Raw genomic sequence first — 26,643 nt, forward strand, 5'->3', positions numbered from 1 at the left:
TGGACAGTCCTTCTGAGCTGGGGCAAGCTGAGCTGTTATCAGTGGGGCTCACTCACGTGTCTGGGGCATCAGCTGGGATGACTGGGCCAAGTCCTCCATGTAGTCTCATCCTGCATTAGAATAGCTTGGACGCAGTCTCTTGGTGAAGGCAGAGGAGCCAGGAGAGCAAGCAGAGTACACAAGGCCTGTTGGACCTAGGCTGGGAATTGGCACAATGTTACTTCCACTCTGCTGTTAAAAACAAGTCACAAGGCCAGCGCAACTTCAAGAAGTGAGGAAATATTCTATCTCTTGATGGAGGGAAATGCAAAGTAGTATTGCAAAGTGGCGTGGGTGGGCACATATGGGCATAGATGGGGTGCAGAGTCAATGATCGTAGGTATTTTTTCAAGCAGTTTTTCAGATGATACAGATGTAAGCATCATTTAAATAATTTCGAGTACCTCCATAAAGAGCTAATCATTATTAATATGTTGATTCATTTCCTTCCATTGTTTTATCTATGCACATATAGAAGCAGATTTCTTCTTTTTTAAAAAAGAGTAGGATTCACATTTTAGAATCAGATTTGTGTCCTGTTAATTTCCCTTAACATTATATTGTAGGTATTTCCCCCCAACCATTAAATATTCCTTGAAAATGTGGTTTATTCTAAGATGCAAAGAAAACCAACATAAATTGAGTGCCTGCTGTGTTCTAGGCACTACGCTAAAGCACTTTCATGTCCTTCTCTTGACTATAAAGCAAGTTTCTTGTTAATTTGTAGGGTTGAGATTTTGCCATCAAAACAAGGAATTCATTTGCGGCTGCAAAGAAAAAGCAATGAATTTTGTGTGAAAAGGTCTAGAGAAAATTATAATGGTTAAGATATATCAGCACTGCCTGTTTTTCTCTTGAAAGCCTAACCTGTGAGTTCTAACTGCTCAGGAAAGGGCAGTTGCCCCTTTCTAACTAGTGGAAGGGTTGGGGCATTGGCAATAGAGGAGAGTGTGTGCTCTCTATTTCTCCTTGTCTAAAGAAACAATTTTGCCGACTAGGTCACATGTTAAGGTTATGTTGAAGGCTATTGCAGACTGTTTCAGTGAATAGTTTTATTAGCAAAGACTTGGCATTTTGCTTATGTGAGCGGAGTAATAGCCCGTCAGAGAGGAAGGTGTGGTAGAGGAACACATACATGTGTGACAGTGATATTTTGATTACAACTATGAATCAGTAGATACAGAGACGTGTGGCTTTTCTGGGATTGTTCCCATTTGAGCTGCTCTGTCCTCAAGCTGTCAGGCAGGCTCTATGTCTGGAGTGGTCAGTCAGGAAATACAGCCCTTGCACCTAGAAGCCACCTGTCTCATTTTGTAGGGGAAGCCACATCATGGTTAATTTCTTTGATTGATATGGCTGTAATTCAGGATCATGTTGAACATCAGTTCTTATTGTACAGAGACAGCATAGTGTGACAAGGAGCATAAAATCTGGAGGCAAAAGACTAAGATTGGAGCCTAGGCTTTTCATGGAGTAGCTGCTGACTATGAACAGAATACTTAATTTCTCTGAGTTTCAGTGTTCTCATTTACAATTACGAAAGCTTTAATCTTTGTGATTAGTTGTTGTGAAGACTGATGAGACATTTTACTCTGTGCCTTCTAATACAGTAGCCACTAGCTGTAAGTAGCTATTGAAATCTTAAGTGGCTAATCCAGATTGAGATGTGCTGTAAACATAAAATATACACTGAATTTTAGAAGCTTAGTAGGAAAAAATGTAAAATTTCTCAGTATTTTTTATATTGATTATATATCAAAATGACAATATTTTCGATCCACTGAATTAAATAACATTATTAAAATCAATTTTACTAGTTTCTTTTTTTTAATTGTGCTTTAGGTGAAGGTTTACAAGGCAAATTAGTTTCTCATTAGACAATTAATACACATATTGTTTTGTGACATTGGTTGCCAACCCCACGATGTCTCAGCACTCTCCCCTTCTTGACCTTGGGTTCTCTGTTTCCATTCGTCCAGCTTTCCTGTCCTCTCCTGCCTTCTTGTCCTTGTCCCTGGGCTAGTGTGCCCATTTAGTCTCATATACGTGGTTGAGCTACATGTATTATTGTTTGTTTTATGGGCGTGTCTAATCTTTGGCTGAAGGGTGAACCTCAGGAGTGACTTCAAGACTGAGTTAAAAGGGTGTCCAGGAGCTATATTCTTGGGGTTTCTCCAGTCTCCATCTTTCTATTTTTTTTTTTTAAATGTGGCTACTAGGAAAGTTAAAATTACGTACATGACTCACATTTGCATCTTGCATTATATTTCTATTGGACAGTGCTACTCTACATGGAAGCTCTCTATAGACCATAGAGTACAGTGTGAGTGTTACTTACATCCAGAAAAAGTGCAGGTTTAGCTGAATGGTAGGGATCTTAAGTGATAGCATGAAGCTTCTTAATATTTACTGAATTGCTAATACAAGCTTCATTTAGGCATCTTTTTCCTTTTTATCTGTAGTAGAGAAGTATGGGTGAGAGTGAAAATGCAATGATGTGAACAAATAATAACTTCAGTGCATTGAGCTGCAATTATACAGGCATTGTGCTAAGTATTGTAGGATTAGGTAGGATTCTATTGGTTACAAGTGAATTAACTGAATTAAAAAAAGAACTCTTGTAATCATGGAAAGAGTCAGGGTGCATCTGGGTCTCCTGAATTCCTAGGACATAAACGCTGTCATCTGTCTCCCTCTCTCCCTCTCTCACATTGGCTTCTCCCTCATTGGCAACATTGATCTTTCAGATCAATTATCTCCACATGTCAGAAAGCATGGCTCCTGTATCTCCTGAGTATCAGCTTGGCTCTAGGGAAAGATTCAGACTTGCCCTCGGTGGTTTCAGATTTTAAAACCCTGGGTTTTGAAAGGCCATGGTAGACCTAAGTTGGTTTCAGATACCCACTGTTGGACCATGGACAGCTCTAGCCCCAACAATAGGGGAGAAGAGTTTCCTAGAAAAGGGGAGTGTTGTTCTTGGCTGATAAAAGAATAAATATACATTATACCTACCTTATCTAATTTAATATGTACATCCAATTAGTGAGGTAATACCCATTTTAGTGATGAGAAAACTAAGGCTCAAGGAGGTTATTATGTATTTTGCCCGAGTTTAAACCTTCCAGGCTGCAAGACCTGATCTGTCTATATCCAAAGCCCACGTACTTAACCACTCACTGAGACAGTTCTAGTAACTTGGGGTTTGTGTTGACTTAACTGAATTAGCTCTTTGCTTTTTTTCCTGCTAGATTGCTTCTCATTGAAAGTAAAGATGGGAATGAGGGTAAGAGAGCTAGCCTCATGGTAACCCTCAGTAAATTCTTGAATTGTAAACCAACACCACGGTACTCTTCAATCTTGCAGTCAACATTCTAAAGGTCATAGAAAAGCTCTGCCATAATCATCTTTGCACTAAAGAGCTTAAAATATCTTTACTAGCACTTGGGCATTTTGTTTTTGTAATTTTTAATCCTTATACCAGATTATGAAAACTTCCCCATCACATTTTTCACCAACACATGGCTTCCTATAGTCTGTACCCACATTGGCATAGTGATTTCAGAGGCAAAGATGAAAGACACATCTTCTGTTATTCATAAACAGTATCCTGCCCAAAGCAATTACTCTTTGAAAATGATGATCTATATGTCTTTCTGAAAAATGGCCTGGGTGTGTGTGAATTTTCTACACAGGTCAAAAATAAAGCCAAACATTTCAAATTAAATGACATCAAAAGGCTGCAAGTCTAAGTTTGTTTCCTTTAATCTAGTGGAAATAGTTATTTACGTAGGAAAAATAGCAGTAAATGACAGCTTTATTGGCTGAATTCATATTAAGCAGTTTGATGAAATGTTAAAGGCTCTGAACTGTACTGGTCAGAAACCAGTCTCCTGTGTAGCCCTGTGGCCTTAAGTCATAATAAATGCAATAGCTAACCTTTGCTGAGTGCTGAACAGCATCCAGAGTACTTTCCCGTATGTCCCTCACTGACTCTTTCCAGTGTCAAAGTCATTCATTTTACCAGTGTTTGTCAGTTGTCTGCACTGTGCCAGGTGAGGAGTTAGGTACTAAATGTGGCCCTGCTTAGAGGCCATGGCACTTAGAGTCTAGTGGGGAGTCATACATGTAAACAGGCGTTTCCATGTAATTTGTTATAAGTGCTACGTTACAAGGTGTACAAGGTTCTGTGGGACCACATGAAATTATATCTTACCAGAATTCAAGAACTTTGAAAGTTTCCTGCAGGAAGTGCTATCAATGCAGGCATCTGGGGCAGGCAGGGGGTAAAAAAAGAAGTTGTCTATCTGAGTGTAGAGTGAGGATGGGGTAAGCAGAAGTGACGAGGGCTGAGTCTGGAGAAGAAGGTAGTTGATCCTAGAATGTGAAGGTCCATATTGGTATATACCTTAGACTGAGGTCGACGGGAAACCCTCAAATGGTTTTAAGCAACTGAGTTACATAATTAGATTTGCATTTTAGAAAGCTCAAATATGAATATCTTTGCTCATTTCTCTGTCTCAATTTTCTTATCCATAAATTGAAAGGGATAGTCTACCCTTTATAACTCCTTCCAAATTTAATATTCTGTAAATTTCCCCTATTCTGGCAAAATTTAATTCCTTGTTGATTTCCAGATCTCTTGGTAGACAAGGCCTAAGATTACAACTAGTGCTTGAAGAGGGGAGATTTGGTGGGTTAAGGGTGAGAAGGACAGGAAACTGTGGATGGTGTATTATTTCCATTGGGAAATAAGTAAATGAGAAGGTTATGCAGGTTTCTCTGACAGTCTCCTGAAAGGGAACTGGTGGATGGATGACTTTAGCCTGTCTGCAAACAGTGGAATGGCACCTTGCCCCACTTCTAGTGCAGTGCTGCATACTGAGATATTTACTGATGAAATGACATGAAGTCTGGAATTTGCTTTAAAGTAATTAGGGTCTGTACATATGAAACAAGATTGGCCGTAACTCAATAATTGTTGATGCTGAGTGATGAGTACAAAAGGGTCCATTATATAATTTTCTCTGCTTTTGTGTGTATGTTTGGAAATTTTGATAATAAAAAGTTAAAAGATAAAATAATAAAATAACAGTGCCCCCACCTAGTACTCAAGTCCCTTATTTGTCCACAAATGGAGAACAAGTCAGGCTCTCTCCTTTTACCATCTTCAAGCAAATAGAGTCACTGTGTCATAAATGCTGACACTTTGCTTTAAGTTCTATATTAACTTTGGCTCAGAATGTTCCAGTCTACATTTAGATTATGTGGGCAGATCAAAGAGAGAGAATTATATGCAAAGGAAGGGGCAACTCTACTGGGAGTTCACTGATGATATAGGCAGGGCTCTGCAGATCCTGGGCTGCATCTGCCCAGGAGGCAGTCTCTAGATAGTAGAGTGAGGTGGAGAGAACACTGTTTTTGGAGTCAGGCATATTAGACTCAGTTATGTATCAGCTGAAGGACACTGACAAGAAATAACAAAAATAGGTAATATTCCTTGAACCCTCACTGTATGCCAGGCACTATGCTAAGCTCTCTGTGCACTTTATATCATGCAATTCTAATAGCCACCCTATTAGATGCTACCATTATGTTGTTATTAGCTGCTGTCTAGTCGATTCCAACTCATGTCTTTACAGATGAGGAAATTGAGGCTTACAGAAGTTATATAATTTGTCGAGGATCACACAGAGTTTACATAATTCCCAGTAAATGTTATGGAAAATAGCTAAAATCCAGTGGTTAGGTGAAAGAGAAACTGCACGTAACAGAAAAAAAGAAAAATAGCTATGATTTAAAATAAAATAATTTGTTTCTCTTTCACCTTTGAGAAGTCCAGAGATAATCAGGCCAGAGCTGGCATGGCTCTCTTGGGCACTCAGGGTTCTTCTGTCTTATTGCTTCACCGCGTTTAAGTCTTCCATCCTCAAGGTATCATGGTCCACGATACCTGTTGGAACTCTGTATTCCAGCCAGCAGAAAGGAAGGGATGGAAGAAGGGCATACCAGCCTCCCTTCGTTTTAAGGATGCACACCAGAAGTTGCATGTATCCTTTCTGCTTGTATTGCAATAGCCAGAACTTAGTTCCATGTCCACACCTAGCAGATTATAGAAAATTTGCATTGGAAAGTTCCAAGACACAAGATGGGATGGGGAAATATATTCTTTTTACTGTAAGATCATGTGCCTAGCTGAACATCAGTGGTTCTATTAGTATGGAAGAAGAAGAAGAGTATTGAGGTCACTAGCAGTCACTGCCTGTCCCACACTCCACTGCATTTCCCACCTCTAGTCTCTTTGGGTGTGAAATGGGCACGGTGATCTTTCTCATAGACACCTTTCACAGGGCCTTTGTTGAGCAGTTGAACACAGGGCCAGCTCATGGTAGTCAGTCAGGTGTCTATTTGAGAAGCCGAAGTTTCCCTTGTAAAAGTGACAGAGAAAAGGGACAGGTGCTTCCATGAGTTACTCTTGAAATGGTAATGTAGGTTTAACATATTTATACTGTGAGCATGTCCTTGAAAAGTCAAGGATAAGTCAGATGTTTGCTAGTGGAACTGTGGTTTAAATGAGCTCACTAAAGAAACCCAGGATGAATTTTTCTGTAAGCCAAAGATGACCTCCCAAATAAATTTTTACATTTTTATTCAATTTGTGGATACTTTCTTAGCACTTACTATGTGTAAGGCACTGTGGTAGGCCTTGCAATACATGATGAACATCACCTTTACTTGAGCTGCTCAAATATACCTGAATCATTAATTGATGAACATATTCTCAGGCTAACATATAGTCAAATAATATTTGTTACCTTAATTGTAAGCCTCTCTCTTTTTTTTTACATATTAACATTTCTGAAATCTGAGGCATCTTAAAACTGATAGTGTGTCATGTGCATCGTACTTTTTTCAGTAGTACTTTTTTCTTAATGTTACAACTTAAAATTGATGTTTCTTAGATGTGATGTGGTATAGTATTTGAGTAGGGCTTTAGTGTTTATTGCTAGAAGCCCTGGTGGCATAGTGGTTAAGGGTTTGTCTGCTAACCAAAAGATAGGCAATTCAAATCCACCAGCCACTCCTTTGGAAACACTATGGGGCAGTTCTACTCGGTCCTTGTAGGGTCGCTATGAGTTGGAATCAACTCCACAGCAGTGAGTTACTGTTTATTAAGTGCTTTCATGTATATTATTTCATTTGATTCTTCCTCTGAGGGAAGGAAGGTAATTCCTTCCTTCTACTTTATAGAAAAGAAAGCTGGCTATGATTAGTTAAGCAGATTATAAAAAACTTGCATGTGGCAGGTCCAGGACTCAAATATAGTTGTATTTTTTTTTCCGCCAAATCTAGTGGTTTTTCCACCATGCCTTGATGTCTCTTTAATTTGCATTCACACATGCTATTACATGTACATTTGTACAAATGCAATAGAAGTCAAACTGCTTTTAAAGTTAGTAGTTTGCTTTTTAGTGAAAATGGGTCAAAGAGTAGTCAAGTGTTAATTTTCTGTAGCACAACATAAAATGTCCTCGAAGCCCTATGGTTGAAAAACAAGATTAACTATTAGAAAACCATATGAATTGAAAACTTTAAAGTTTCCCTGAGCAGAACCCGCCATGTGCGTAGTAAAGCAAGGGTAATTCTTACTAGGTGCCCAAACCATTTTTTCCTGACCACACTTAGTGAGACAGGTCATATCCAAGGAATGACCCAAAAGTCCCCCAGCTTTTACACTGATCAATGAAATTGCCTTTTTAGCATGGTGCAGTGGCCAGAACATGGACATGGAATGAGAAAGATGGGAGTTTGGATCCTAACTGATAGCTGTGTGACCTTGGGCAAGTTATTTAACTTCTCCAGGTTTGCCTCTAAGTAAGGATAATAACACTTTTCCAAGGTTGTTGGGAAGGTGACAGTTAAGGAAGGTAAACAGACAAACAAAAAAAATCATTGCTGCTGAGTTGATTCCAACTCATAGCAACCCTGTAGGAAGAGTAGAACTGCCCCGTAGGGTTTCCAAGGCTGTAAGTCTTTACAGAAGCAGACTGCCACATCTTTCTCCCACAGAGTGGCTAGTGGGTTCAAACCACCAACCTGTCAGTTAGCAGCTATCTTAGTCATCTAGTACTGCTTTAACAGAAATACCACAAATGGATGGCTTTAACAAAGAGAAATTTATTCTCTCATAGTCTTGTAGGCTACAAGTCCAAATTCAGAGCATCAGCTCTGGGGGAAGGCTTTTTCTCTCTCTGTCGGCTGTGAAGAGAGGTCCTTGTCATCAGTCTTCCCTTGGTCTGGGAGCTTCTCTGTGCAGGACCCAGGGTCCAAAGGATGCGCTCTGCTCCCGGCACTACTTTCTTGGTGGTATGAGATCCCCACTCTTTGCTTGCTTCCCTTTCCTTTTATCTCTTGTAAGATAAAAGGTGGTGCAGGCCACACCCCACGGAAACTCCCTTTACATTGGATCAGGGATGTGACTTTAGTAAGGGTCTTAACAATCCCACCCTAATCCTCTTCAGCATAAAATTACAATCACAAAATGGAGGACGACCACACAATGCTGGGAATCATGGCCTAACCAAGTTGACACATATTTTTGGGGGACACAATTCAATCCATGACAGCAGCCAAGCACTTAACTACTGGACAGTTAGGGCTCCTTTTAGACTCTGTATAAAGCAAAAAAAAAAACCAAAAACAAACCATTCTGTCGAGTCGGATTCTGACTCATAGTGACCCTGTTGGACCCAGTAGGGTCCAGAGTAGAACTGCCCCATAGGGTTTCCAAAGAGTGACTGGTGGATTCGAACTGCTGACCTTTTGGTTAGCAGCCAGGCTTTTAACCACTGTACCCACAGAGCTTCTAAGGAAGGCAATGCACTTGGCAAATAGTAAGTAGTCGATCAATGGCAGTTATTTGTATTACCACTAGAACTTCAATGAGGCACAGGTTTCAGGGTACTGACTTACCTTAAAAAAATATACCCTGCCTGGAAAAATTGTCTATCCTCTGGGAGACCCAGGAGTCCATCAGACACCAAGAGCAGACATCCCGATTTTGAGGGGGTACTTATTCCTGAGTAGCATAATAGGAATAGTTCAGATTTTCTTTAATATAATCAGTTCACTCAATTTTTTTCAGCATACCTCATCTTCTTTCTTGTGTATTGCTTTAGACAGCTGCTATTATTTATGCATGCATTTCTATAATAAAACCTTCATTAACTGGAACTTAGCAAACTGGAACACTTAAATGGCCATGGTTTTTCCCTCTGGGCTTCATTTGGAGGAGAAAGAGGGAAATGATAGCTAAAGTTTTGAGAGAGATAGGAAAATTTGAAAACAAGAGAGAATCAAGTAATTCACTCCCTTCGTTTTATTGCTAAGAGAAAGGGAGTGAATCAAGGCCACCCTCGTAGTAGACAGTAGAGTCAGGAGAGCATTCCCAGTCTGTCGCTCTTTCTTCTAGACTATGGTCTAAAGATGTACGTGGAGGTTGGGTATCCAGTTCTTGCCACTGCACTACAGATCTCAAATTCTAATGCTTGCAAGGGCCGACTTTAGGAAGTAGTGGTGAACTGTGGCAAAATGGATCCTGTGTACCCTCTTTAAAAGCATTTAACTAAGAAAAAAAAGTACAGGGAAACAAAACATTCTAGGGGCCAGATAGAGCCTGTTGGTTCCCAGTTTGAGTGCTTTGCACCATCTATATCCACAGTCCTTACTCATTAAGAAGATAATTTGAATCATGCACCTAAGGCTCATTGCTAAAAAGTTTCAATACTGTTCATTAATTTATTACTAGTTAAAGCAGAAAATTGAAAAAATGCATTATATATATATATATAAAAAAAAAAAAAAACCAACCCATTGCTGTTGAGTTGATTACGACTCATAGTGACCCAACAGGACAAAGTAGAATGCCCCATAGCATTTTCAAAGAGTGACTGGTGGATTCAAATGGCCGACCTTTTGGTTAGAAGCCGATTTCTTAACTACTGCACCACCATGGCTCCCTACATACATACACACACACACATATATAAATATATGTGCACACACATATATATGTGTGTATATATATATATATTTTCTGATTTTGACACAAGGGTAACTATTAAAAGCAAAAATCTGAACATAATTTTAAAGGACATTTTTAAAAATAATACCACCTCCATCATCTCTCTTCTGTCTTCATTGAGAAACTGTGCAAGATTAAGCTTACTTTTTTCTAGTGCTGCTGTTTTGGCTCATCGTGGTAATCTCATTTTCATTTCTGATTCTGGTTCTGGAACTTCATGATCACTGTTAGAGTCAGCTTCAGTGGCGTGACGTCTCCTGTTCACCCTAGTGGAAGCCATCACTTTTCTCTGTCCTCTGTTATTCTTTTGCTGGGTGGATTTTGATGCTTGGGCTGCTTTTATAACCCTGAGAGGGGTCATATATACTTCCTTACTCTTTTCATCTTCATTTTGAATAATAGTCATTGTTGTCTTGGCATCTTAGGCTGCTACAGTACATATATATGTACATATATATGTGTGTATTATATATATGTATGTAGAGAGAGAGATTTTAAGGAATTGACTCATTAGGATTGTGGGGGCTGGCAAGTTCAAAATCTGTAGGTCAGGTTACAGGATGGAAAGTCCAGTAGTCTTGTGTCTGAAATCGGCAGACCAGGTGGCAGGCTGGAAATTCCAGTAGGATGTCTATGTTATAGTCTTGAGGCAGAATCCTCTTCCTCCCTCAGGAAACCTCAGTTTTTGTTCTTAAGGAATGAGGCCCACCCACATTATGAAGGGTAATCTGTTTTACTTAAATCAACTGGTTTAAATGTTAAAAACCAAACCAAACCCATTGCTGGTGAGTCGATTCTGACTCATAGCAACCCTATAGCTACCCTATCGGACAGAGTGGAACTGCCTCATAGGGTTTCTGAGGCTGTAATATTTATGGAAATAGACTGCCACATCTTTCTCCTGCTCAGGGGCTGGTGGGTTTGAACCACCAACCTTTTGGTTAGCAGCCGAGCGCTTAACCACTGCACCACATGTAAATACCTTCATAACGGCATCTAGACTAGAGTTTGACCAAACATCATAGCCTAGCCAAGGTGACAAAATCAACTATCACAAACTGCTGAATTGATTATATAATCCATTAATAGGTTACAACATATAATTAAAAGATCACTGGACTAGGGTAATACTGTGACATTTTTGTTTATGTATTCATTAATTGATTAAGTCAATAGCTATTTTCCCAATGCCTAATGAGAGTGAGGTGCTGTTTTGGGTGTCATGAGCAAATATGGGTATTTGTCATCAAGGGCTCCAAAATCCTTACAAAATCATTTTAAAATCTGTGCAAACATCTAAAAACTCAAGGCAGAACAGTCACTTCACATTATGTAAAGTGTTTTATTTTGTTGTTGTTGTGTGTATTGAGTCCATTCCAACTCATAGAGACCCCATGTGACAGAGTAGAACTACCCCATAGAGTTATCTTGGCTGTAATCTTTACAGAAGCAAATTGCCAAGTCTTTCTCCTGAGGAGTGGCTGGGTGGTTTCAAACTCACAATCTTTTGTTTAGCAGCCCCAGTGCTAACCTTTTGTGCCACCAAGGCTTCTTGATTTTATATTACCATAAAATATAATAATAACAAATCTCTTAGGTAGCAGAACAGATTTTAGCCTAATTTTACAGATAAGGAAATGAGTTCTGGAGAAAGTGACTTATTCGAGCTACTAAGTAAAAATAGTAGAACAATCATGGTAATAATAAATAATATCTGTTAAGCATTTAGTACGTATATTTTAGGTACTAATTTAATTCTCACTACCACCTTATAATGATGGTGCTATAATTATGCTCATTTTATAGGGGAGAAAAATGAGGCAGAGAGGCTAAATCATATGCCCAAAGTTAAGAATCAGTGGAACTAGGATTCAATCCTAGGCAATATGGTTCTGGATCCTCAATCTTAACCATTGTATTGTATATTTTGGGAAGCCAAAAACACAGATCATTAACCCCAGACAGGTCATGGTGTATCTGTACCTCCTCGTATCCCTACCACATACGTGGTGTGTCATCTGCTGTGACAGGAAAGCTTTTGGGGTGAGGGGATGAGCAGGAACAGAACCTGGGTCCTGAACACTCCTCAGTGTGGATAATTTTCACCAAGTTAATAAAAGCGACTGAAGCTAACAATAGAAAAGGCAGAGGTCAAGAATGTTCTCCACCAAAGAGGCATCTATTTCTGTGGCTGTGCCCGATATGTGATGTTGTATTCTTGAGATAAAATAAATTGTGGAAACTCACCAAAAAAGACCAGACTTACTAGTCTGACAGAGACTGGAGAAACCTCAACGGTATGGCCCCCAGACACCATTTTAACTCAGTACTGAAGTCACTCCTGAGGTTCACCCTTCAGCCAAAGATTAGACAGGCCCATAAAAGAAAAAATAATACACGTAGCTCAGCCATGTATACGAGAATAAATGGACACACCACCCAGAGGCAAGAACAAGAAGGCAGGAGGGGACAGGAAAGCTGGAGGAATGGAAACGGGGAACCCAAGGTTTAGAAGGGGAGAGTGTTGACACATCATGAGGTTGGCAACCAATGACACAAAACAATATGTGTATTAATTGTTTAATGAGAAACTAATTTGCTCTGTAAACCTCCACCTAAAGCACAGTAAAAAGAAAAAAAAAATCGTGGAGAAATCTTGATCTTGAAAAAACCAAAGCTTGGTTCTAAATGTTTGGGTTTTACCAGTGCTGCCTCCCTTCCTTAAGCCTATGTTCTTATTCAAAAACCACATAGACAACTTTCCATTAGCATATTCTTGGAAAAAATAATATTCAGCAATTATTAAGCTCCTTTCACAGGAGGAACTAGGGCTGCCAGACACTGAGAAAAGAGCTTGCTCAAGACAGATCAATAATAGTAATAAGAGAGAGCATTTGTTAAGTACTTACTATATGTTAAGTACTAATTTAATTCTCACTAGAACCTTATAATGATAGTACTTTTATCATGCTCATTTTACAGAGTAGAAAAGTGAGGCCCTCATGAATAAGTTAACTCTTTATGAATTTGATCTTTAGGATAGTAAAGAAAATTTTAGTTTTAAAAATTGATGCATATTCCAATTTAAGCCCCAAACTCCAGCTTTTAGACTGTTATAAATTAATCTAGTTATTATATTACTCTGCCTTAAATGTGTCCTTTATATTCCTAATATTGTAGGGTTATTAACAGTTATTTTGAGTGATTGTATTATATTTAATTAAGCGTAAAGGTAAAAAATAAAATGGTTTACACAGCCCATTCATTTCTTGTCTTTAAGTTTGCAGACTTGGGAGATAGCTATCCAAAAATACAAACGCATATGTTTCATCTATAATTTCTTACAGCAATATGTCTGCAGCTCTGAAAACAGTTGAGCAAAAGTAACTGGTAGTGCTCTTTTTGAAAATAATAATTTTCACTTTTCAAAAAATAAAACTAAAAACCAAACCTGTTGCAGACGAGTCAATTCGGACTCATAGCAACCCTGTAGGACAGAGTAGAACTGCCCTATAGGGTTTCCAAGGAACAGCTCGTGGATTCAAACTGCTGACCTTTTGGTAAGCTGCCAAACGATTAACCATTGCACCACCAGGGCCCCCTTTTCAAAAATGGTCGTCTCTAAATTCTCCTAATCCAGTGATTATAAATCCAGCATGATGGACACTAGGTATTCACTGAGTTTTAAAAAATAAAAAGAGCAGTCTTTTGAGATATAAAAGAGAGAAGTGAGCAGAGACACATGGGAACCTCATACCACCAAGAAAGCAGTGCCGGGAGCAGAGCGCGTCCTTTGGACCTGAGGTTCCTGTGCTGAGATGCTCCCAGACCAAGGGAAGACTGATGACAAGGACCTTCCTCTGGAGCTGACAGAGACAGAAGGCCTTTTCCTGGAACTGATGCCCTGAATATGGACTTGTAGCCTACCAGACTGCGAAGAGAATAAATTTCTCTTTGTTAAAGCCATCCACTTGTGGTATTTCTGTTATAGCAGCACTAGATGACTAAGACAAGCAGAAAAAGTTTATTTAAAATGTCATTGGAAAATATTTATTTACTAGAGTTTACAGAGTATCATTTCAGTCAAGTAACTAAAATAGCCCAAGTTGACAGATTCAGCAAATTGAAAGTATAGAATTTGTGTTTAAATTTTATTACAACCTCCCTGTCAAGCTGTGTTGGTCTTGTTGTAAGTGAGTATTAACTTGAATTTATGATTCAGATTAGCCTACATCTTCATCAGATAATGCAGTTAGAAATGCAACTGGTCAGTGAGTTTAGGGTCTTTCCAAAGGGACTGGGAGGGATCTAGAACCCAACACTCTTGGCCTCTCCTGATTCATCCTCTTCCTACAAGAATCTGCATTTGAGTGATCCTTGAACAGGAAAATGTCTCTCAATCCAATTAATTTGTTTTATGTAGATCTCTGTGAGAGAGCTCCCAGGAAACTCTTTGGGTCCTTAATGATCTGGGCTGAAGCCTCTTAGTTGCTATAGTTGGTTATGTGCTTTTAGGTGATCAAAATAATAACAACTAGAGAAAGTCATGAAAGGTGAGAAGAAAGCAAAGCTGGGCAGTGTGGATGGGCTGAAGGCAAATTTTATATACACGCACTTTTTTTGTGTTGTGGTAGGACTCCAGGTCCTGAAATGATAAGAATGGGGTGTTGTTAGTTGCTGCCAAGTTGATTCGGACTTATGATGACTCCATGTATGTAGAGAGAACTACTCCATAGGGTTTTCAAGGCTGTGGCCTTTTGGAAGCAGATTGCCAGGCCTGTCTTTCAAGGTGCCAACCTTTTGGTTAGTAATCTAGTGCTTAACCCTTGGTGCCACCCAGGGATTCCTCCTGAAAAACGAGGTAGTCGTCTGCAGTTTTATCATTTCAGATAAAAAATGAACATTTGGTAATTGCATTTTGACACTTAACAGAGTTATAGCCAGGATTTGTGAGGCCTGACACTTACACGGTGTTGGGCTCCTCTTTAAGAATGAGAATACAAAATTACGGATGTAAAGTTAGGTACACAGCCTTGAAAGGAGCTTCTGCAAAAAGGGGACCTTGATGCTTAAGCCTCATTAACTTGGTGATAAATTCTCCTCTAAAAATGAGTGACTGCCTTCTTTGCCCAGAATTAGAAAAAAGAGGGGGTAGGGTGGGACTAGATTGAAAAAAAAAAATCCTTGCCTCTCTTGCTTCCCAACCATACCTTCAATCCAGCTATGTAGTATAGTCCTTTCTCCGGGTCCCAAGGTAAATGATGTCAGATCTGAAATTGCACCTGACTCAACCTTAATCCCTCCCCCATTTATTCTTCAGTAAATAGTTACTAAGCAGTCCTATCTCTTCTCTGGGCGGGAGTGAACCCTAACTGCCTTATAGAGTTAGAATAGCCCACTCTTGGATGTCTAATTTAGGGATCATCCCCCATTCTGTGGAAAGTGGAAAATACTGCTGTTTCTTTATATTCTAGCATACATGTAACCTGGCATTTAACACACATTTCTTTATTCAGTTGAGTTACAAGTCAGTCCTCCAGGACGGTTATCGTCGGAGAATCTTCTAGCAAATATAGGCTAAGTTATATGAATTGGGCGTGTCTGGATCTTACCAAGAGACCCCTCGTCCCCAAAGCTCACCGGTCAGAGTCTCTCAGCTCTTTCTTTACTACTTGCGCACGAAAACAGCCGCCTCCCCCGGTCCTAGTAGTCCCCTCCTCCTCCCTCCCCGCCCCGTTTTCTGCCTTCAGCGCCCACTTCCCGCGAATCTCCCCTCCTTTACTCCCTCCCTTTTCTTTCCACCCTGCGGGCCAGCCGCGCTTGGAGCTGCCCTGCTGCGCGGCGGGGCTACGCGGCGACACCTATAGGATTGCTTCCGGGCACTCCCCAGCCAGAGGGTGGCTGGCCCGGGGCCCGGAGCTCGGCTGGGCCGGCGGCTCAGCGGCGGCACCGAGGACGCGCGCACCCGCCGGCCGCGTCCTCCCTCCTTCCCTCGTTCCCGGCCCCCGAGCAGCGCTCTGCCCTGGGCGGTGGCTTCGCCCCGCAAAGCTCCTCTCCCGTGGCCGCTCCTTCTTTTCCCTCCTGTTTGCGTCTCGTCGGGCACTTGATTTTTTTTTTTAATTCCTCCTTCATCCCTTTTCACCTCCCACCTTCCTATTCCCCTCCCAGGTGATTTATTTTCCTCCTCTCTGGGCTTGCCCATGAGCCTCCTCGGGAGCTACCGGAAAAAGACCAGCAACGATGGTTATGAATCCTTGCAGCTGGTGGACAGTAACGGGGACTTAAGTGCGGGGAGCGGCGTGGGTGGCGGCAAGCAGAGAGTGAATGCCGGGGCGGCGGCGGCGGCGGCGGCGCGGAGTCCCGCCCGGCATCCTCCGGACCGCGCCAGCACCGTGGACAGCTCAGGTAGCGCTGCCTGCTGGGAGCGCAGCCCCGAGCTACCGCGGGCCCTCCCGGTGGGGCCCAGCAGACTGGCCGGAGGCTCCCACTCCAACCCTGGCCTGGGAGGGGGCCAGGATGAAGGAGAGGGTATCTAATACCACCAGGGTGACGCGTCTCTAATTTCTTTGGTCCTAGGAGCTAGGAAACGTTAAATCGGTCCAGAGGCCCAGTGACTACAGCGAGCACCTCTTAATCTCTCTAGGCTGCTGAATACGCTAACTGGGGGCAGGGAGACGGAGGGAGAGGGGAGGGGAGGAGTAGAGAGGAAAGGGGAGGGGGTGGTGCGAAGAGCGGCTTGGAAGGAGGGCGGGGAGCGGCAGCTGCTTTCCCTACCCAGCTGGTTGAGGGAGAGAGGTGAAGGAGCAAATGCTTTGATTGTTTTTGCAGGCTGCGGACGGTATTTATCCCAATTGTTACTGTCGTATTGCCGATTTTATTTGAAATTCTGGAAAGCTCGGCCGCATCTTAGCTCTTCTGTCTGCTCGGTTTAATGCTGTTACCTTTCCCGAGCAGTTTTTACCTGGGATCTAGAGTCCTTTTTCACAGTTTTTATGATCTGCACAATGAAATTTATTTGGTATATTTGCGCTTTGATTTTGTTTATCCTTTTGCTTAGATTGTACTAATATTTTATAACCGTTTATATGTAGGGAAAATGGAAATGCCTTTAAACTTTGTATCTGAGCTTGCAACCATCTTTTATAAAGAATTTTAGCAAGTTGGATTTTCTTTGTTGGAAATGCTCTTTTAGCAATTTCCATAGCAAAACAGTCATTTAATATATCCTTGTTGGACCAGGAGTATTATTTTAGCTGTTTATCTTTTCAGGGAACCAGGATAATTTACATACAGATAATTTATAGTTGAAGTGTCAGTTGTTTGTTCTACACTGGTAATGTTAATACTGGACAACCGAGGACTCCAGAGAAAATATTCATGTTGCGTTGTTTGGGCAGTGATGAAACCCAACTGAATTTACTTCCCACACTTTGCAAACAAATGCTTGTTTCTTTTAGTCATGTAATGGCTCTGCCGAGCTACCATTTTCTGTTTTCCTTATCTCATATAAATGGTGAAATATTGTTCACAGATGTTCAGATATCCTCGTCTGAAGAAGAATTTTACCCATACAAGCTCTTACTGAAGTTGAGTAAGATATTGGTAGGACATTATCTCATGACCATTTTTAATAAAGCAGTATTATCCCCAAGGGACTGATGGTTTCAAGGCTTTGATGTTGATGTTGTATGTGGTTATTTGATTTATGTTTTCCAAATCTATGGTATATCAAAGTACAAACTATCTTTTGAATGGATGTGGTATCCTGTTGGATCTTTAAAAAGATTCATATACTCTGGTTAATGAATGATGCCACTGTAACCCTTTTAGGAACATGGTGGACGTGTAAACAAATAATTGCAATGAAAACGAGCACATTGAAAATGAGTGTGAAGAAGCCCTACTTCAAGGAATATGTTTACAGCAGAAGAATGAATTGCCTTGATTAAATATGGTTGTAATGGGGAAGCGTTTTCATTTAGAATATTGTTATCTCTGAAGTATTATTGCCAGGAATTGGTTCTTCAACTTGATGAAACTAGCAGTATACTTGGAGGTTGTGGGGATTCCCTTCCCATCGCCCACTCCTCTTTCTGATTAGGGGAATGATGTGGCTTTTTTCCACTAGTACAATAATAGCACAGTGTGTCTTATGACTATTGATGCATATTTGCAATTGAGAATGCAGTTTGGAAGGTTGCTTTTTATTTTGCTTGGATGCGGGGTTGGGCCCTGAGAGTGGGCTTTCTTTGATTAGGTAGCAAGTATCATTTACTAGTCCAACTATATGTCTTGCCTAGTTATAGTTTTTCTTCTAAAGTCCTCAGAGTATAGCCTTGTGCAGTGTAAATGTATCCATTTGTTTAGGATTTTTAGTTAAAATCATGGATCATTTCTAAAACAGCAGTAATCTGCCCATTTATTCAACTGATGATACTCTGACATGCTGGATAGAATTGGTGGTTCATGGGGGCTTTTGCTCAGACAGAAACACTTATGAATGGAAAAAAAAATATGTTGAGGTCTCTCTGGGGAATTTAAAGTTTAGTCTTAACAATAACTTACATTTGTATAGCAGTTTATAATAAATAGAACACTTGGACACTTATTTTATTTCATTTTCCCCTGAATTGTAATAAATAGGTGGAGTAAGCAGCATGTGCCTATGGTTGGAGACTTGGAATCAAACCTCTTCACTATTGTTACTAGCTGAAAAACCTAGTAACATCTTTAAGCCTGCCCCCATTTACGGAAGAATTGTAATAGCTGCTCTTACCATAGAGCTTTGCTTTGAGGCTTAAAACAACATGAGAATACGTTTGCACTTTTTCTTCACTTTGCTATTTGTGCCATTCTGATTCATCAGATGAAGAAACTGATTCTTAGAGAGGCTAGGAGACTTGCCCAAGGTAAAACAGTGATAGCCACTGTTAGTGATAGCCAGATTCTGGTCTTCTGGTGCTAAGATCTGACTTTTTTGTGTAACTGTCTTTTTGTGCAGGCATGGTTTCAACTAATTGTTGAATTGGAAACATTTATCTACTTTGATCTCCCGCCTCTGTTTTTAGATGAAAGACTGACAGACATTCAGAAAAATGTAATGATTTTCCTAGTCAGCACACTCTCAAGTGGCAGATTGCAGAGCAGTACCCTAACCTGATGTGTCTTGTAGAGTTCTCTGCCTGCCCTGGCTTGCTTTCTCTTCATTCAAAATATTCTCTGAAAAGATTATCATCCAAAGGTCATCCTGTCATATCCCAAATGGCACTGCAGCTATCCCAGTTCATTAGCTCAGAAAACTCATATTTCTCTTGTGTGTACTCCAGCTTTCAGGAAAGTAGAATCCACAAAAGTGGAACTCTCCACCTTAAGCCGCTGAAGTATTCTGATATTAGGCTTATTTTACCAGGTTCATAAAGACATCCATAAAATAGCACTCCAACCTAGAAAGAGATTTTAATGGAGGTTTAAAATATTAGGATCAGAAGAATGCTATAATCCTTACGTCTTTAGTGTGAATCTGATTGAAAACAAAAATTCTTGAATTTTTTTATATCCATGTTTTTAAATTGTGCTTTAAATGAAAGTTTACAATTCAAGTCAGTTTCCTATACAAAAATTTATGCATACATTGTTATGTGACCCTAGTTGCTCTCCCCATACTGTGACAGCACACTCCTCCTTTCCACCCCAGATTTCCCGTTCCCATTCAACCAGCTTCTGACCCTCTCTGCCTTCTCATTTCACCTCTGGACAGGAGCTGCCCATTTAGTCTCATGTATCTACTTGAGCTAAGAAGCACGCTCTTCATGAGTATCATTTTATGTCCCACAGTCCAGTCTAATCTTTGTCTGAAGTGTTGGCCTTGGGAATGGGAAGACAAAAATTCTTTACAAATACTATTCTAGATTGGGTTTAAACATAGCCTCCAAATTTTGAACTAGGCTTTAACATTGTGAAGTATATATTTGAATAACTTCATACTTCACTGAAATACTATAAATGTATGTATACTGGTAATCCTTACTTAGGAGTCCCTGGATGGCACAAATGGTTAAGCTTTCGACAACTAACAGAAAGATTGGCTGTTCGAACTCAAGGCCTGGTGATCTGCTTCCAAAAGGTCACAGCCTTGAAAACATTATGGAGCACAGTTCAACCCTGCAACACATGGAGTCACCAAGAGTCATAGTTGACTCAACAGCAACTGGTAAATCCTTATTTAGGCCTATTTAGGGGTCTTGTAAGTTGAAGACAAAGCTGATGTATCTAATTTATTTAATATGTGGCTTTGAGTTGAAATCCACTGGACAGCAAGTAACAACACCGTAGTTTGAATGTTTCTGAATAACCATTTAAGGATGTACTAGCTCCTGGATATCAGAGTAATGTACGTCCATCTAAGTGTCACATTTCAGATGCCTGGAGACTGCCAGGTTTCATAGACTTGGAAAGGGAATTACTGAACCAAATCTCTGCGGGATGGCTCTACGGCCTATGAGGAACACCTTCTGCGAAGGGGCTCTCATCACCTCCTGAAGCAATACTTTTGGGCAGCTCTCCTCAGTGCCGAGGGCTTTCTTTTATTTAGGCAAAATTGGCCTTCCTGTAACCTTACCACTTGGGCCTAGTTCTGCTCTCAATATATAAAATAAGTCCAGTCCTTCCTCCACATGGCAAAACCCTTTAAAAATTTGAGATGAGATGCTTTTTTCTCCTCCTAGCCCAGTTCTCCTCTTTTCCAGGTTAATCAAACCTAGACTCTTCACCTCTTTTTCTGCATAAAGTGATTTCAGTATAACCATCTGAGCTTTGAGAATAAATTATTTTTTATTTTGTGTAACAGATTTTTCATCAACTTTAATTTAAAGGTTTTCCATACCCTTGGTTAAAAAAAAAAATTAAAATTACAGAAAAGAATAAGATGAAAAAATTTAAGATGTCCGTCTTTTGCTCTTCCTGAATATTTACGCCCTTGCGTCAGAGATAAATAACCATTCTTGAAAGTTTTTGGAAGGACACACACATACACAAATATATGTATGTTTACGTAAACACATATATACACGCACACACACATACATACATATATACATACACACATACATATATATAAATATATATGTTGTTGTTAGGTGTCTTTGAGTTGGCTCCGACTCATAGTGACCCTGTGTACAACAGAACCAAACACTACCTGGTCCCTGCACCATCCTCACAGTTGTTGCTGTGTTTGAGCCCATTGTTGTAGCCACTGTGTCAATCCATCTCTTTGAGGGTCTTCTTCTTTTTCTCTGCCCCTCTACCTTGCCAAACATGATGCTCTTCTCCAGGGACTGGTTCCTCCTGATAACATGTCCAAAATATGTAGGATAAAGTCTTGCTATCCTCCTTTCTTAAGGAATATTCTGGATGTACTTCTTCCAAGACAGATTTGTTCATTCTTCTGGCAGTCCATTGAATATTCAGTATTCTTTGCCAACACCATAATCCAAATGCATCAATCCTTTTCAGTCTTCCTTACTCATTGTCCAGCTTTTGCATGAATGTGAGGCGATTAAAAATACCACTGCTTGGGTCAGGTATACCTTAGTTCTCAAAGTGACATCTTTGCTTTTCAATGCTTTAAAAAAGACTTTTGCAGCAGATTTGCCCAATGTGATACATTCTATATATAAAACTAAAATTATAGTAAAATACAAATTCAAAGTTGTAATCATGTATATGAGGAGCCCTGGTGGTACAACTGTTAAGCACTCAGCTACTGACTGAAAAGTTGGCAGTTTGAACCCACTCAGCAGCTCTGTAGGAGAAAGATCTGGTGATCTGCTTCCATAAAGATTACAGCCAAGAAAACACCATGAGACAATTCTACTCCGTTGCATGGGGTTGCTGTGAGTCAGAATGGACTCAACAGCACCCAGCAACAACAACGATTTTTATATATGTCTATTGTTCAGTAATGCTTAATGATAAAAATAGCTACAGTTTAATGATTATAGTCCAGACATTGTGCTAAACATTGTACATACAGTATCTTAGATAAGTCTCACAAGAATTATATAAGGTAATAGTTATATTCCTCTTGCAGTTGAGGAAACCAAGGCTCAGAAAGGTTGAGAAAGTTATCTCAAGTCACACAGGCTCTACTCATTCTATATTGAGTCAAATGCTGTAGAAAAATGTCCATAAGATTGCAAGTGAAGAATTAGTGGTGACTTTTTTAATTTGCTTCTTTCTCTGAGGCAAGCATAAATAGGAGTGTCTGAGGGAACTGAAATGAATGCAGTTGTTTCTGTTTTGAATCTCATGAAACAAGACAAATACTTCCTCTTAAGTATAACATGAAGAATTTTTTAAAATACTGGAAATGAAGGAAACAGCAAAACTAGCATTGAATAAGGCATATTAAACCCTGATATGACACTGAAAGAACAATATAATTGGTACAGCTTTATAAATTTATGAAACAATATCTTGCCAATGAAAACGAGTACCCACTGCTCTTAGAATAAAGTGCAGGTTGTTCCTAACTGGACATCGGAAGCCCTTTGTGGTAACTCTGTAAGCAAGCCCAATGGAACTTCTTGTCATTTTCTTACTGATAAGTCCTCTTCTCACCACCCCCAGTCTCTGTGCTTTTGCACACACTGTTCCCTCAGCTTCAGTCAACCTATCCCATAGCTGTCTAGTTGGTTGTTATCTGCCATCAAGTTGGCCCCTGACTCATGGTGATCCCGTGCACAATGGCATTGGACCATTGTGATCCATAAAGTTTACATTGGCTAATTTTTGGAAGTTGATCTCCAGGCCTTTCTTCCTAGTCTGTTTTAGTCTGGAAGCTCTGCTGAAACCTGTTTAGCATCATAGAAACATATAAGTCTCCAATGACAGATGGATGGTGGCTACGCTTGAAAAACACTGGCTGGAAATCGATCTTTGGTCTCCCGCATGAAAGGTGAAAATTCTACCACTTAACCACCACTGCCCTCATCCTATAGCCATCTAAGTGTGCACTTTTCCAGGTAATCTCCTACTCATTTTTTAGGACTTGGCTTAGATGTTCCTTAATCCCTCTAGGCTGCATGAGATAATCATTCTCCATGCTTCTACAGAATCCTGTACTTCCCAGTAACAGCACTCATCACACTGAGTTGTGATGTGTTGTCTGGTCTGTCTCTCCCACTAGACTGTAAGTAAAGTTCAGAGCAAGGCTGTGTGTTATTCACCTTCGTATGCTCGTCAGTGCTTGGCATTTATTAGGAGCCTGATAAATACTCGTAGAATGACTGAAAGCACGAATGGATTTTGAATTTTTAAAAAGGGAATTTATAATGAAACATGCCCATCCAAACCCAAAAATAAGCACAGCGCTAGATTTTGACAGAAATGAGGCCAGGCTTAAAAGGAATGAAATGTTGGCAGAATGTTTGACCAATTCCATAAGGAACTTTTGTCATATGCAAGGACACCAGAGGAGAGAGAAAGATGATTAATACATAGTCCCAGACCACCAAGAGTTTTCTGTCCAATGCAGAAATGTGAAGAAGTAATTAGATTACCAAATGCTATTGTATGATTCATCATCAAGGTAACTTTTTTTTCAGTAGAAAAAAGAAACTCTAAATATATATACGTATGTACGTGCGTATACACACACACACACGTTTTTACAAACTAACAATAGGCAACTTTCATCTGTACATCTGTGTGTTCCTTCATCAGTGTCATGAGGTTTGAATCTTGGCCATTTTCAGGTTTAATAGTAAAAAACCCTTTGTATCACCCTCGACCATCTGAAGTTGCGTGCTCTTCATGCCTGTGCTTGCCATCTTGAACTCCTTTTGGAAATAATCTAGAATTTTGAGGTGGATTGAAGAATGCTGCATTTAAATTGTGCATTTTCTTTATCAGCAAAACTTATAACTCATAAAAAATATCTAAATTATAGCTATTGTATATGAAACAGCTTCTCTTGAAAGTTATCTGGGAGCTTTTGACAGTGCAGTTCAGTGTTTGAGGAGTTAGTCCTTCATGGTCCAAGGAAATAGGAAATTTCATGACACGTGGCAAGCGAGCTGATGATTTCCACTATCTTTAATTGCATTGCCTGACATGTTGCAGACCATCATATAGGTCCAAAATATGCTTTAACTTCATTACTGCATCAGATCATAATTTTAAAAGGTATTAAAACAAAACAAAACCTTTTGCCATCGAGTTGATTCCAACTCATAGCGACCCTGTAGGACAGAGTAGTGCTCCCCATAGAGTTTCCAAGGAGCAGCTGGTGGATTTGAACTGCCGACCTTTTGGTTAGTAACCAAGCACTTAACCGCTGTGCCATAAAAATTTTACATTAAAATACAACTGTGTGTGGTGTTACCAATGCAAATAGCACTTCAGAAGAAGCAGTCAGACAACTCAGTACCTTCTGTGCAGTGTTGAGTTTGCACATGCAGAAAATTACTGTTGGCACCTTGTGGCATAATGCTCTACCTGGTGGCTGGCAGGCTGGTTTGACATAGGTTATAAGCCACTTCCTGATTTTAGAAATGTTATACTGTGAAAGAACTGCACATAAGAATTGGGGATATTTGGCAAAAGGCAGGATGAATAAGTGGTATATTAATAGACATATAAAGTACTATGGGAGTGTAGAAGAAGGAGCCATAATTTTAACCAGGAGGACTAGGGAAGGCCACAATGGGTGGTGATATTTGAGTTAGAAATCAGTAGGTGGAGAAGGAGAGGAGAATTGTTTTGAGCCAAAGACATAAGGATCTAGGATGTATTGAGAGAACCACATATAGGTGTGGAAGCTGCAGCCCAGGTCGGTAGGAATTGCTGGGGCAGGGGAAACAGACTGAACCCAGGTCAGGGTGGGCCTTGAATGCCATGCTAAGGAGATTGGACTTCATTCTCTTGGCAGTGGGAGACCACTGAAGATTTAAGGGGGGAGGAGGAAGATGAGTCAGGGCCAACTTATCCATTAGGCACAGTGACTAGGGACCACAGTACTTTTGTTTTTGTTAGCTGACATTGAGTTGGCTACCGACTCATGGCAACCCCCTGCACAACAGAACAAAATGCTACCTGGTCCTATACTTTCCTTGTGTTTGGTTGTGGATTGGACCATTGTGATCTGTAGGGTTTTCATTGGCTGATTTTCGTAAGTTGATTGCCAGATCTTTCTTTCTAGTCCATCTTAGTCTGGAAGCTCCTTTGAAATCTGTTCAGCATCATAGCATCATGCAGGCCCCCACTGACAGATGGGTGGTGGCTGCACACGGAGTACATTGGCGGGGAATTGAACCCGGATCTCCTGAATGGGAGGTGAGAATTCTGCGACTGAACCACTGTTGTTGTTAGGTGACATTGAATCAGCTCCGACTTATAGTGACCCTGTGTACAACAGAACAAAACATTGCACAGTCCTATACCATCCTCACAGTCATTTCTATGTTTTGAGCCCATTTTTTGCAGCCAGTGTGTCAGTCCTTCTTGTTGAGGGTCTTCCTCTTTTTCGCTGACCCTCTACTTTACCAAGCATGATGTCCTTCTCTAGGGACTGGCCCCTCCTGATAACATGTCTAAAGTATGTGAGAAGAGGTCTCGCCATCTTCGCTTTTAAGGAATATTCTGACTGTACTTCTTCCAAGATAGATTTGTTCCTTCTTCTGCAGTCCATGGTATATTCAATTTTCTTCACCAGCACTGTAATTCCAAGGCATCAGTTCTTCTTCGGTCTTCCTTATGCATTGTCAAGCTTTTGCATGCATATGAAATGATTGAAAATACCATTGCTTGGATCAGGCAGATGATTGAAAATACCATTGCTTGGATCAGGCACATTTTAATCCTCAAGGTGACGTCTTTGCTTTTTAACACTTTAAAGAGGTCTTTTGCAGCATATTTGCCCAGTTCAGTGCATCATTTGATTTCTTGACTGCTGCTTCCATAGGTGTAGATCAAGAGGCAGTTGTTTGAACAGAACAAGGGGATACCACATGGTTTAAAATCAGGAAAGGTGTGTGTCAGTGTTGTATCCTTTCACCATACTCAATCTGTATGCTGAGCAAATAATCTGAAAAGTCAGACTATATGAAGAAGAATGTGGCATCAGGATTGGAGGAAGACTCATTAACAACCTGTGATATGCAGATAACACAACCTTACTTGCTGAAAGTGAAGAGGACCTGAAGCACTTACTGATGAAGATCAAAGACTACAGCCATCAGTATGGATTATACCTTAACATAAAGAAAACAAAAATCCTCACAACTGGACCAGTAAGCAACATCAGATAATGGAGAAAAGATTGAAGCTATATAGTATACTTTTAGAGCCCACAAAAATGTTTTAATTTTCATTTCTTTAAAAAAAAAGAGAAGAGAGTTGAGAACCCAGATGTAAATCCATCCACCGACGTTCACCTGATCTTCGACAAGGGCCCAAAGTCCATCAAATGGGGAAAAGACAGTCTTTTTAACAAATGGTGCTGGCAAAACTGGATATCCATTTGC

The 26,643-nt window shown here is 40.2% G+C and overlaps 1 protein-coding gene across 2 annotated transcripts in view; it reads left to right on the forward strand.

Annotated features, from left to right (window-relative positions):
• DNAJC6 (DnaJ heat shock protein family (Hsp40) member C6) overlaps positions 1–26,643 on the forward strand; it is a 148,772-nt gene that overhangs the window by 30,448 nt on the left and 91,681 nt on the right. The window contains exon 1 of one of the 2 annotated variants that reach the window (XM_004369022.2): positions 16,124–16,525. The exons of the other annotated variant lie outside the window; for it this stretch is intronic. Coding sequence (XP_004369079.1) covers positions 16,321–16,525 — 205 coding nt within the window. The 5' untranslated portion in view covers positions 16,124–16,320. Of the gene's footprint in view, positions 1–16,123; positions 16,526–26,643 lie in introns of those variants that run through there. 2 annotated transcript variants of the gene reach the window in all.

The sequence above is a fragment of the Trichechus manatus genome, unplaced genomic scaffold, assembly GCF_000243295.1.
Source record: "Trichechus manatus latirostris isolate Lorelei unplaced genomic scaffold, TriManLat1.0 scaffold00003, whole genome shotgun sequence".
Lineage (NCBI taxonomy): Eukaryota > Metazoa > Chordata > Mammalia > Sirenia > Trichechidae > Trichechus > Trichechus manatus.